We start from the raw sequence: 13,414 nt of genomic DNA on the forward strand, positions 1-13,414 counted from the left end.
TTCTATACTTGATTGGATTGTGGGCTTCATACCCTTATAGCAAGAAATATAAGCAAGTACATAAAATGTGTTATCCACACTGGGGGGGGGGCGGGAAAAACAAAACAGGTTGTACCTGTGGAATGCTTTGCTTTAGATTTCCACTTAGACTGAAAAAATTAAAAGCAATAAATGATTTGTTTTTAAATATATACATAGGAAGATTAACAAATCTAAACAACAAAGGTCTTTAGGATCTGAAGAACTACCAGCAGGGAAGCAAGAAAAAAAAGCAGCTGATGGCAGCTATATCTTAAAACTGTCTCAGCTGTTTCTCCAGCCTACTCCAGTCGACTGACCAAATGAGATACAGGTTTGCTTCCTGTTTTTAATGTAACAGTTTGGATCAAAAGGAAATGAATAACCTGGTTTAGTTTTCAAGTGATCACTTCAAGGTGTAAGCTAATAGTAAAACATGAAAATTGAAGTGTCAGTATATATAGTAACACACACACACATCTACATGAAGTTAAATTAACATAGTGCTATCTATTTAGGGAAATAAAGATATGAGAGACAGTAATGGTTTGTACAGCCATGCTAAAATTTTCCAGAAATTGTCAGAGCTCCATGGACCATCAGTAGAACGCGAGCTGCTTTTTCCACAGAATTCCTATTTGACTAAAAAGAACACTCCAAAACCTGAGAAAGGAAGCCTGTTTTAAGCTTCCTAGCAGAAAACAATATATCCTGTTATCACCTAGAAAATGCAAAACAAGTTTCATCAAGTCATTCAACTGGATTTAATGTAAGTGTATCGATGGTGATTTATTGCATTATACATAGTGCCCAGACTGACCTTTTTTCCTTTGGTTATTAGTTTGAGCTTCATCTTCGCTAATATTATCTCCTGGACCATCTGGCTTTGCCTCTGGGTTGTCCTTGATTCCATTATTGCTTTTTTGATCAGATCTCTCCTCCTTTTCTCTTCTATTTGTTGGCTTCTTACTGTGACTTACAGTCTTACACTGCAAGAGATACTGGTAATTATTTCTGACAGTACAGCTGCTGATAGCAAAAGGTATAAATTTCCTTTACCTATTAAAATTCCTTTATTATTACCTGTTCTCAACCTCTTCAGTTGGGTCCGTTTTAAGAACTGTGTTGTTTTGTAAAGTCTTATTTTAAATAGTTCTATTTTCTGGTAACTTGGCAAGACTATAAAAAGAATTTTTAGACTAAGAAAGTTTTTATTTGGTTGGTTTTTAATTGAAGATGTCGAATTGCAGAGTACACAACAATCATGTTTCAACACTTCAGAATTGAAATTTGTTTTATAGGAATGAAAGAAATATTACTCACTGGTACCTACTGTTCAGATTGATTATCTTTAAAAAGCTGTGCTTACAGAATACTGAATGGTAAATCAGGAATTCCCATGATGCTGTACAATCTCAACAGTATGCCAAATGTTCATGCAAACTATAAGGAGTCATAGGTCTTAACTCTGACAATTCTGTTCCACTAAATCAGAACATGAACCAAAGATCAAAGGATGTGGAGGTGTATGACTACAGATTTATTTCTTCCCACGTTAGAATATGGCATTTACTGGGTACCATGTGCCTTTGAGTAGTGCCAGCATCCTGCAGATCATCACTTTGTGGAAATCCCACAGAATAACAGGTTTCAAAGAAGGCAAAACGAACAGCATTTTAGTAAATAGTGGAAAGTTTCATTTTTCCCCAGTATCAAAACAGGCTGGGGGATGAATGAATTGAGAGCAGCCCTGCCCAGAAGGACTTGGGGGTATTGGTGGACGAAAAGCTGGACATGAGCCGACAATGTGCGCTGGCAGTCCAGAAGGCCAACTGTATCCTGGGCTGCGTCACAAGGAGCATGGCCAGTAGGTCGAGGGGGGTGATTCTTGCCCCTCTAATCTGCTCTGGTGAGACTTTAGCTGGAGTCCTGCATCCAGCTCTGGAGCCCTCAGCACAAGAAAGACACGGACCTGTTGGAGCGGGTCCAGAGCAGGGCCACAAAAACGATCAGGGGGATGGAACACCTCTCCTATGAAGAAAGGCTGAGAGACTTGGGGTTGTTCAGCCTGGAGAAGAGAGACCTTATTGCAGCCTTTCAGTACTTAAAGGAGGCTTATAAGAAAGATGGGGACAGACTTTTTAGCAGGGCCTGTTGTGATAGCACAAGGGAGAATGGTTTTAAACTAAAAGAGGGTAGATTTAGACTAGATATAAGGAAGAAATTTTTTCGATGAGGGTGGTGAGACACTGGCACAGGTTGCCCACAGAGGAGGTGGATGCCCCATCCCTGGAAACATTCAAGGTCAGGTTGGATGGGGCTCTAAGCAACCTGATCTAGTTGAAGATGTCCCTGCTTACTGCAGGGGAGTTGGACTAGATGACCTTTAAAGGTCCCTTCCAACCCAAATCATTCAATGATCAGATATAATATCTACCTGCAAAATTAAGCTTCGCAGACATTTCTGCCAAACAGAAAGAATACTCCCACGTTGTGGACATAGCTTTGAACCTGCTGGAGTACATACAGTAGATACTGCAGTACTATGCCATAATTAATTTGAATGCAAAGCCTTCCCTTAGACAACTCAAATGAGATTAAATACAAACTAAATGTTATTTGGTTTAACAGACACTACATGAAATTTGTGTACTAAAATTCTCACATATTTAAGTCAGCAAAAGGTTAATTAACATCTATGCAATACAATCTAGACCATCTGGTAAACCAAAAAATTCTTTATAAAATACTCTTAAAGCAGACTATTTCAGACAGAAAACATCAAATGTGTATATTCTTATGAAACACTACATACATATCTCTCAGCCACTCTGATTAGTACTGTACAGACACCATTAATCATATCAAAATTTGACATAATAACCAAGTAGATGCCAAAGACCTGCAGTACTAAAAAAAAAAAAAAGGAAAAGATATGGGTGCATGTTTTCTTAAGTCACTAAAATCAGGATTTCTGAAAAAAGAAAAAAAATAAGCATATTCTAGACTTAGCCACGAATCAGCATTAGCATTTACAAATATTATTAAAGGATATAAAATTTAATCCTTTCAATGCTATTCAATCTCTAAGATCTAAGCTCAGCAGACCCTCTCCTTTTCTGAGTATCAGAACATGAAAGAAAATATAATTATTTTTTGGACACAGTTACAGAGTTTCCCTGCACTGTATCTCATGTGTTACAACAGTCTCTGAAAAGTTACAAACAAAAAGTATCGCATAGTAGAACTGACCACACAATCTTCAAGAACAGCATTTTTGAGTTATTAGACTGTAGCAAACGAAAAGGCTGTGCATCTGAGGTACAAAAAGCACAGGTGAAATTATTTCTAACCTTAGGAGTAACTAAGGAAGGAGTTTGATGCACAGCTGAGAGTTATTCACCTCTAACGCCACCAGATAAATTAGCAGCTTTAGGATGCAAGTCATGCATCCTTCATGATATTGTTAAATATATCACCACTGTCTCCTTCTGAAGTGGTAGTCTCTTCCGTTCACAACATCTCACCAACTGACAGGAATATTGATGATGGAGAAGCTTATAAATACTTCAAAAAAAAAAAGTCAAATCAAGGATCTTGTATAAATCCCTAACCACAATCGGATGTATGCACGCACTGAAGTATTCTAACTGGTATGTGAGCAACTGAACGAGCATTAATTTATTGGCATATAATCTATTCAGGTTTTAAAGATTCTTCTAGCAATCTCAAAGATTTTCTTTGAGATCCTGTAGAACAAGCTACTAGAGGAGGCCAATTCTACCTAGCAGTAAACATAATGTTGTGTCAAATCTACAGACATCTATAATTTTGACCTGCAACACTAAAAGCTTGGTTTAGACACTCAAAAATGTTTTGTTGCTGACATGAATAACAAAGTTATGACAATCAGTTGAGGGAGAAGGGAGGGTGTTAGAAACTGAGCCCGCAGAACGAATGATTCATGCCAAACCGCCTTAATACTCTTTTTCAGTTTTCATTTGGAGACTTTCAATTATACAATGCACATTGTTGAACCCAAGTCTTCTGGTTTCCCTCACCAAGAAAACAGTAAAAGCATCACAGGGGTGCTGCAGAACTAAAGCAAAGAGTGAAATGGCACCTCATAGCTTGCAATAATCTGTGCTCTGTTCTTGTTTTAAATAGCATAAAAGAGGTGTAAGATATATTATGCACTTATCACTTGAGATAAAGTGAAAGGAAGATAATTTGACAGAATACATCTTAGCTAAAGATCCAGCAAGGGGAAAATATATCAGAGGAATAGGGCAAGGATAACTAAATTGTCCTAAGACAACCTGCACAAAGCATTCTGAGCCACAAGGGAGGGCAGCATGCTCACAACCCCAAAGGCCATCTCATCTGTGCATAAACTTCCCAACAAAGCAGAAAAGGGAAATACAAGTTTTAAAATGATGGAGTAAATATGGCACATTTTTACATACATGTCCACGGCACACATCCAACGATAAATGGAGTGTACACGTGTGGGCTTGTGAAGGGTTAACTGCAGACAGTTAAGCACAGAGCAGTATCCTGAATTATTGACAAAATTTCTGCTGAAACCCTACAACATCCAAAGCGCATTCTGGGGGCAACGGTATTAAGCAGAGAAGTCAATATGGTTTTTAAAAAGTAATACTGAAGATAACAAAGGATACTTACTTCATTGTTTGCTATTTCGCTTGGTGTTGGCCAGTTTGTGATGTCATCAAAATCCCCAGCCTGCAAAGATGACAAACAGTTTATACTACTTCCTACATTTAGTCCTTTTTAATACATGGAAGATGATAGTCATGACTCAGATGGCCAGAACACCCCTTTGAGCGGAACTGTTAGAAGTAGCAATTTTTACAAACTGAGAAATACAACAAAAAACAAACACACAACTTTTGAAAACGGAGTATGATCAATTGTAGAAACAACTATTCATTGCAGTTACATCCAAATCAAGATCCAATACATCTTAGCTTGTAATTAGTATAACTGCCTAAAGAATGCTTCATGAAGAATATTTTAAGTGGGCACAGCCAAAAAAAAGATAGCAAGCAAGCAAAATTTTCTACATTCTATTACATCTAAACTGAGATGGCTTATGACTTTTGAACACACATAAAACAATTATCAGATTAAACGTTGTCTTACACATAGCTTGATTTAAAGGTATCTACTACTTGAAAGTCTTTTAGCTTTTGGAAGACCTTTGAGCACAGTTATTATTCAACCTAAAAAGGGGTGGTTGTACGGAATTTTAGAACCTTAATTTTTCAATAAAAGGATTCAGTGCCTCCTGTTGTCATAATGATAATTTTATAACAGCACAGAAAGCACACACATCACATAATATGCAAAAAGGATTTCCAAAACGAATCTAGCATCACTTGTGCTCAAGTGATGTTGTTTCTTTGCAGCCCTTTCACATTTTTGTATAATGCCATTGCTTTTTTAAATAAAAGTGCTTTTCCTTATTCCTGATACATACACCACTTTAGCATCCCTTCTAATTTTAAATTTCCCTTCCTTTCTTACTTTTCTCTGTCTTCAAAATTAACCACTACCAAGGCAGAACGTAACACTTCTGGTTGTAACTTCAAAATACCTTGCTATCTTTTTATTTTAGTAATATCAGCTATTTACCATATTGAATATTTACAGCCAGAAATACTCCTTTGAAATTATTTCATTTTCCTACCATATTATCAGCTGAGCTAAATGCCAGTTTAAATTAACAGGTTAGATTAACTGGGACTTCTAACACAATCAGTACAGTAACTGATAGCTAAATGTCCTTCTGGCAAATACAAACCTTGCTGCATTTCCTTGTCCTGGGTTTCGCTGCTTTTATAACTTTAGTGGAATTTTGTAGTTCTGAAAAAGAAGAAAAATATTTTCAGATGAAGAATTAGACTACACTTTAAAAGAGTAAGGAAAGTATACTTTAACAATTCTGTTTAACTATCTATCATACTACACCGAAGTTTTTCTGAGGCCTTGGTATGGAAGTCAATGAACATTTCCATAAAGTAACAATAGTACATTACATTGAAAAACTCACATTCATAATGAGTGTAAATAACCTTGAAAACCAGGTGTACAGGATACTGTATAACACAGTATTTAAGCATTTGCTCAGCAATAAGGTCAAGACTATCTCAAAACACTGGTATTTTAACCTAAGAAGTAGCAAAGAAAACGAGCCCCTGAAACACATTTTAAAAGTTATCCTGTGAGAAGCTATATTTATAAGCCACAATTAATTTACAAAATCTATCATTATGTAAGCATGAAAAAAACATGGAAGCAATTACATATTCACAAATTCCTAGTAATTTCCTTTTATAAGCAATTACTCAAATGCCAAATAAAATTTAGCCATATTGCTCATAATCAAACCAAAGCAATAATAAAAAAAAAATAAGGAAAGCTGAAAAGAGAAAATTAGTATAAAAACTACGTTAAGACTAATAAATTTTAATGCCCAAATTCCACAATGGATATGTTTATGATAAATATGAGCATTTGCACAAAGCTGACACCCATAGACTTTCAGAACCACCCTGAGTCAAGACCTAAACTTTATAATAATGATCCCATCTGATCTCCTGAGCAAGAGACTTTCTTCTACCAGTAATATCTGCCAGGAATTAATATAATGCTTGGAAATAACACGCGCTCTCTCTCTCATATATGGCAACATTATTGGACCTAATGATCTAGGATCAATAACCTAGATTGAAAAAAAAATAAGGTCTATTTAAACTTACTATATCTTTTAATACATGTGCAACTACCCTTCTGTATATGAATCCAATTTTCTCATTCTGTGCAATTTTTCCCTACCCATCTCAACTGTGTTCTACTTTTTGCGTTGGGAATTCAGGGGGAAAAAAACCCGCTAGTATCAGGCAATTTTTCTTGGAGATTAGAATTGAGACAGAGGAAACCACCTCTTAACTTCTCCTGTTAAGCCCTGGTTCTGTTCTCCCAATGCGTATTTTCCAATAGAGAAGTGGTCACCACCTTTCCTTGAAACTTCTTATTCAGTATTTTACTGCAAGACAAGCTTGAAACATTGAACATGACTGAAATCACTAGTGGATTATTATTTCATACAGGGATAACATCACCTCCTCAACCCTTATCTCTTTCACATCCAGCGACTAATCTTCCTTATCGCAGCTTCACAGTGGGAACCCCACCCTCGTGCCCCAGTGACTCTGAAAACCCTCTCTGTCTGCTTCCTGGAATATTCTGTGAACATTAGAAGCATAAACTAATGTATACTCCATATTCCACTGTAAATTATATTAATACTGCTACATATAACTTGCACATCACACAAGATGTGAATGCAGTGAATCCTAATCGGCCTTTGACCTTTGCCACACTATTTACCAGCAGGTTTTTTTCCTCTCCTTCACATCTGCTTTTTAAAGACAAAACACACCCCCTCAAACTGCCTCTTTCTTGTTATTCAGCCTCAATTCACTTTAGACTGAGAGTTTTCAGAAACACACGGTGACTGTGTAATCCTAATTTTTACTTGTCATTCAATAGTAAACTAATTGCCCTTTACCAAACAAGACAAACAGCTGTAGAGGTAGAGTAGCAAACAAATGTGTAATTTTCTCCAACAAAACTGCCAATTATCTGTAAAGGTAAACTGACTGGCCATAGCATTTGTCCTCCAGTAGTCTGTAAACACACATCTCTCTTTAGCTGTTCAATTACCTTACTGAAGCCCTTTTTCCATCTCACAGCACTTTTACTTAAATTGCTGCTGAAGAACTGCTCTGCCAGGACTTCTACTCTGTGTGTCACCAGGGCGTAGCAAGGGATTCAAAAATGAAAGACTCGATGTCACTGCGCTATCTTAGTTATGGGATATTATTCCAGGCGGCAGAGGAAGCTATCTGAATCGAGTAGAACGAGACCCAACTCGTTTTAAGGAACCTCTCTTATCTGTATGTAATAATCCAAGACTTGGAAGATGCATTTGCACACTAAATAAAAAGAAAATTAATATTAGGCAACACACCGCCTAGTTGATGATGCCCTTTCTAAATTCAAAGGCCTGAAATCTCACCACACTCTGCACTTCCCTGCCCAAAAACAACTCCGCGGAGTTCCTTGTCCTCCCATGCTCAAAACTAAATTTAACTGATCTTTCCTGACCGGCTTTCTGGGGCTTATCGTGTGGGAGTTGGATTTTAGAGTGAAGCATGAAAGGGAAGATAGAGGGGAAGGAGGAAAAAAAAAAAAGGGAGGGTGGGAGAGTAAAAGAACAAAACTTCAGATCACTTACAGTTTTTACCCAGGTCACGTCTGTTATGTTGTTATGAACAGGCCTAGAGCCACTGTTCAGGCAAAACTTACTCCAGAGTGCATCTAGATAAAAGCTCTATGCTTAACATTACTACGGTGTTCGGTTTCAACACCACGTAACAGTGCTGAATACCTAGAAATGGCATCTTAGGTACATTGCTCCAGCAGAACACAACAAGCCCTCGCAAATAAACTATTTCACTTGTTGTTAATTCCAACCTAAGTGTATTAAAATGGTTTATTCAGTCCTATGTTACAAAGTAATCTGTTTAGTAATGGCATGCTGTGTTGATAAAAGAATTCAGTTATCTTCAATTACTTTACTTCCTGGGTTTCAGGTGAGTTTCGAGGGGGTGGAGAAAAAAAATAAAATCAAGGATGAGGAAGTTTAATTGCCAATGATCATCTTTCAGTCACTGAACTCCATCCAGTAAAGATGCCATCCACATGAAAACAGTAATCGGCCTTCAAAGCCATTTTTATTATGGTTCTTCCAAGTCACTTAATACACCACATCCTAACACGAGATATTTTCTGCAGAAAGATATGGATGTGCAAACACATCAAGTGCAGTATGTCAAGATACATGGGATGACAGTTCTGAAAAATTAAAGATGAATTTTGGAACCACCAAAACAACAGCAATCCTCTGGGACAACGGCAACAGAAAAGGACAAGCAGACTGGACGCTGTGCAGAGATAAGAGAAGCAAAGTTTGGACATAAAGATGAATCACCAAAGTACCACTGATTACAAGACAAATTACGTTTTCAGTAGTAGTACTTCAGAATGGATGGTTTGAAGTTCTGCAAATAACTAGTCAGCAAGTAATTTCTTCTGATAGAAGGGGAGGGATGATATTGCCAATTCCTTTTGAAAGCAAAGTCTGTTAATAAAAGGTGGAACACACTCTAATTTTGATACAAACGTGGTTTATGCTGTAAGGATTTCTAGACAATATTCAAGTTTTATTTTTACTTGGGCGGCACATGTATTTCCTTCAGTGAAGGAACAGCATCGCATAAATACCAGAAGTGCTTCAGGAGGCAGTTGAAATCACCCAGCAGAATAGCTCTTCAAAACTTCAGTGGAAGATGTTTGTTGAACTTGTACAACATTTTCCTTTCAATGCTCAGTTTGAAACTTCACAGTGTAATCCATTTTTAAACAAAGTAAGCTATACTTAAATCTATTGTTTTAACAGATAAACGTGAAAGTCTTGCAATCCTTGGGAGTACATCGTAATTTAAATCTAGAGCATGGATGTAGATCCGAGATTCTGGGAAATAAAAAACCTAGTAATTATGCTAACATCCTTTCCTATAATAATTCTAGCATTTTATAGCAAAACTATATTAGATTGACCTTCTTCACACTATTTGAACAACTAACCAAGGCAGTGAGTTGACACCTGCATCCTTCCACCTATTTACATTCAAAACTAATCAGTTTTTCAATACAACAAGCAATAGGGAAAAAAAACCCCAATACGTGATTGATTAATCATTATACTATTTATTTTCCGTGCATTGCATTTCTCATCTCAATTTTTTCTTAGCTTCTTCATAGAAAGCTGCAACCTGTGACTCAATTTCTACAAAAGCTTTCATGGTCTAAAGGGAACACGTGCTAGAGCACAGCAAGCCAGTACTGCTGCCTTAGACTCTATGCAGCAGGATGGATTTCTCTCTCATAATAGGTCTCCAGTTTAGAAACAAACAAACAAAAAAAGCCCCTACCATACAAAATTACATATGCTGTTATACATAACTAAAATACAGACAGCAGGTTTGTAAAGATAATGTTTTTAATCCCTTCAGGGTTGGGGTAATTGCCAATGTTGTACCTTCTGATAATTCTTAAAATAATTTTTAAAAGCTGCTATTCAAACACTCAGTGAATTCAAAAGAACTAACGATAATATCTGCCTTAGATACACCAAAATAATTTGATAATCAGATCATTTACCCATTTACTAATCAAAAGCTTGCTATTCCTAGTAACACAGTATACCTTTACTAAACTGTACTTTTACAACCTGTTTGCTAACTGACTAAAGCAAATTAATTTATACAATAGCACTACAGTGAACTGGTTCTGCTACCAAAATATCAATCAGATAAAAGGTGTTCTTTGATTCCCAGAAATAAACACAATGAAGAAAGACAAACTGAGCACAATATAAAAGGCTGAAGTGTGCAGTTACTTTAATTAACTACATCATCCAAGCACACTAGGAAGCAAACCCACTTCAACCACTTAAGCAGCACAGGTATTTTGCTACATTGAATACTTTCAAAAATTTCATGAACAATTTTTGAATAATTATCTAAGGAATCATTAGAGACCCACATCAGCTATACAAATCACATGAAGACTAGAGACCTTGTCATTCAGATTCCCTTTAGCAAGCTCACAAAAAGGGCAGCACTTTAGGCTTCATCAAACGAAGAGGTGGGAGAACTTTCATAATAAAATTCTTTCAACAACTCCATCCTGGGCAAATTATTTATATGGAGGAAGGGTAACTAGCCTCTTCTGTGAGAGCCCAGCTATGAGGGGTAGTTGAGGAAAAACAAGACTCAGAGAAAGATAAGGAATACAGGACTAACGCTGGGTTGTTCCGCAGCTTCCGTACGGACGCATCTTGTTGGCTCAATTTAAAAAAAGCTTATCTTGTTACCTTGTAAAAAATTATCTACAAGATTACATAGGACTTCTTCCTTGCAACCGTTCCTCTCCTCGTACTCATAGAGCTTCAACTTGAAGAACTGAAAACTTACTGCAATATATTGGCTGGGCGCTACAAGGGAAGAAAGACACACGGCAGAAGTACCTTTCATCATTTGACAGCCTATGCTAAAGCTAACTCCCTCTGTTCATGATCACCGGGATTAGACAGAAGCCTATTAACTTCACTAGCAATTTCATACTGCTACAAGTCTTTCTCCACGCGTTAAATGCAGATTAGGATGTAAAAGTAGCTGTATAATTCTGAAATTATTCTGTTTAAAAGACAAGTTTAATAAAAGGCTTCGTCAGAAACAATTAACTGTGGTAACAAACATACCATGAAAAATTCAAATATGTTTACATTAGGTGTTTGGTTTACTATGACATGATTAAAACCCACTAACGTATCTGAAACCAAAAAAAAAGTAGGTCATAGTAACAATGCTTTGACCAAATTCTTTCGCCAAGAATTTTACGCCTTTTACATTACTTTTTTCCTTCCAGTGCTGGGTGACGTTAACAGTTTCTTTCAGTAACAAGAGTCAGGTTTGCCTCTATTACAAACTAACACCACGCTAAATTGAAAGTCAAAAGATGACAGACTGGGGTCAATTTTCTCAAGTGCGTAACTATCACTGAACATACCATACATGCACATCTCGGGAAACTTTCAACAAATGAAGCCAGGATCAACAAGTCAAACAGGATTCAGTCATTACTTTGATGTGAGATTCTTTTACATTTTATTACCCTCTTTACGGATAGTTTTACATTCCATCCCAGTAGTATTTCTGCTCATCTACTTATTATTTCATATGACTAATTTCCATCCTACTACATTCGTAAGAGCCTAGTGTGACTGATTTTGCTTTGCCAACATGCAATTAGTTACTTCAAAATACATCCCTCTTTGCAGATGGAGGCACATGGCAATTTCTTCCTTCAAACAGTCAGGAAAGATCAGCTGCTTTGTCTTTTACAAGGGGAAGAGTGGTGGCTCCTTCACGGTGCTTTCGGCAGTGGCCAAACCAAACTACACACCCTGGTATGTGTTCTTCACCGATGCCATTACAAGCAACAGTAACTCCCATATTTTCTAAATTATACACTTGCCACTGAAAAAGATGTTCCGGTGCAACCACTCGGTTTAATATTAATTTGATAAAGGGTAAGCACAATTTTTATACAGAAGAAAAATAATTTAAAGTTACCTGAAATCATCAAATTAAGCCTATAACGTGCACAGTGTATGAACTCACTGCCTCCTTTCTCTCTTCTCCTTCCTTCAACAACTATTTGTGTGTTCTATCTTAAGTGGAAAAGTAAACTTTACAGAACGTGAAGCACGAGGTGCTAATGCAACAAAAGAAGTTTTCCCAACGCTTCTGATGTACCATTATTATTACTGCCACAGCAAGTCAAATGAGTGACAAGTTCTCTTTCATGTACGGACAAGACCACAAGCTGCTGCCCAGCAAGCCGGATTGTAGAAGCTATGCATAAATAGGTATTTACGAGTGCGTCAGTACACGCAAACAAAACAATCGAGATGATAAAGATGACTATATATGTTGCCGAAAGGTTTGATCTTCAGCTAAGTAGAGATTTTGTGGTCTGGAGAACTCTTTCCTCTGCTTGCATGACCTGTATACTTGAAACTATAAATTATATATTTCTCTTTATGAAGGAAGTATGTATTTAATTCAAGCATAAAAGCGACTGTCAGATCACAAAAAGGTTTGTCACGTGCCTTCAGGAGCAAGTGCTGAGATTGAAATTCTCGGGAAATACAGGTTGAAATATGTATTTTGAGGTCAGCAGTTTACTTCCAGCCAAGAACAATACCCCAATAAGCTGCTAACTTTTAGGAATGCTTTGCTAGCCTAAGCATAAAGCCTGGCAATTTCAAGTCAGGTCTTCAATGACCAACTTTGTAAAGCCATCTATCTGCCTGTTTAGTCAGCGTGGAGCCTATAAAGTAGCTTTATCTTACATGTAGTGATTAAAGGCCAGAAAATTATATGACGGCTGCTCTGGCTCCATCTCTTTCCACATAAACAGTTTGAATCCTGAGAGCAAGCAAACTGACTACTTTTGTTAACATTGCCTCCGCAATCCAAATCTTCTGGAAAGCAAAACCAAGTTAACGGATCGTACAGAGGGCCTTACTATATAATTAGGCAAAAAAGACCTGCGGTAAAGCAAACGGGATTTAGCAATATTTCTAAAGAAAAGCAAAGCCAGACAAGTAGCGTACCAGCCCCGTTTGCCAGTACCAGAGCCCAGCGCCATGCGAGGCTGGCCGCAGGTCGCTCCC

At 37.2% G+C, this 13,414-nt stretch overlaps 1 protein-coding gene across 9 annotated transcripts in view; it reads right to left on the bottom strand.

The window, feature by feature from the left end:
• Positions 1 to 13,414, bottom strand: part of LARP1B (La ribonucleoprotein 1B) — a 33,930-nt gene that overhangs the window by 19,573 nt on the left and 943 nt on the right. For 7 of the 9 annotated variants that reach the window (XR_012673617.1, XR_012673618.1, XM_075150164.1 and 4 more), the window contains exons 2-4: positions 5,846 to 5,907; positions 4,705 to 4,764; positions 839 to 1,019 (exon numbers count right to left, since the gene is read on the bottom strand). Coding sequence is in view for 6 of the 9 variants with exons in the window: in XM_075150164.1 (XP_075006265.1) it covers positions 839 to 1,019; positions 4,705 to 4,764; positions 5,846 to 5,907 (303 nt within the window). In the remaining 3 variants the exon portion in view is untranslated. Of the gene's footprint in view, positions 1 to 838; positions 1,020 to 4,704; positions 4,765 to 5,845; positions 5,908 to 6,986; positions 7,017 to 13,414 lie in introns of those variants that run through there. The other 2 variants (XM_075150169.1, XM_075150166.1) reach the window with 2 other exon arrangements.

This window comes from Calonectris borealis, chromosome 4 (assembly GCF_964195595.1).
Source record: "Calonectris borealis chromosome 4, bCalBor7.hap1.2, whole genome shotgun sequence".
In the NCBI taxonomy this organism is placed as follows: domain Eukaryota; kingdom Metazoa; phylum Chordata; class Aves; order Procellariiformes; family Procellariidae; genus Calonectris; species Calonectris borealis.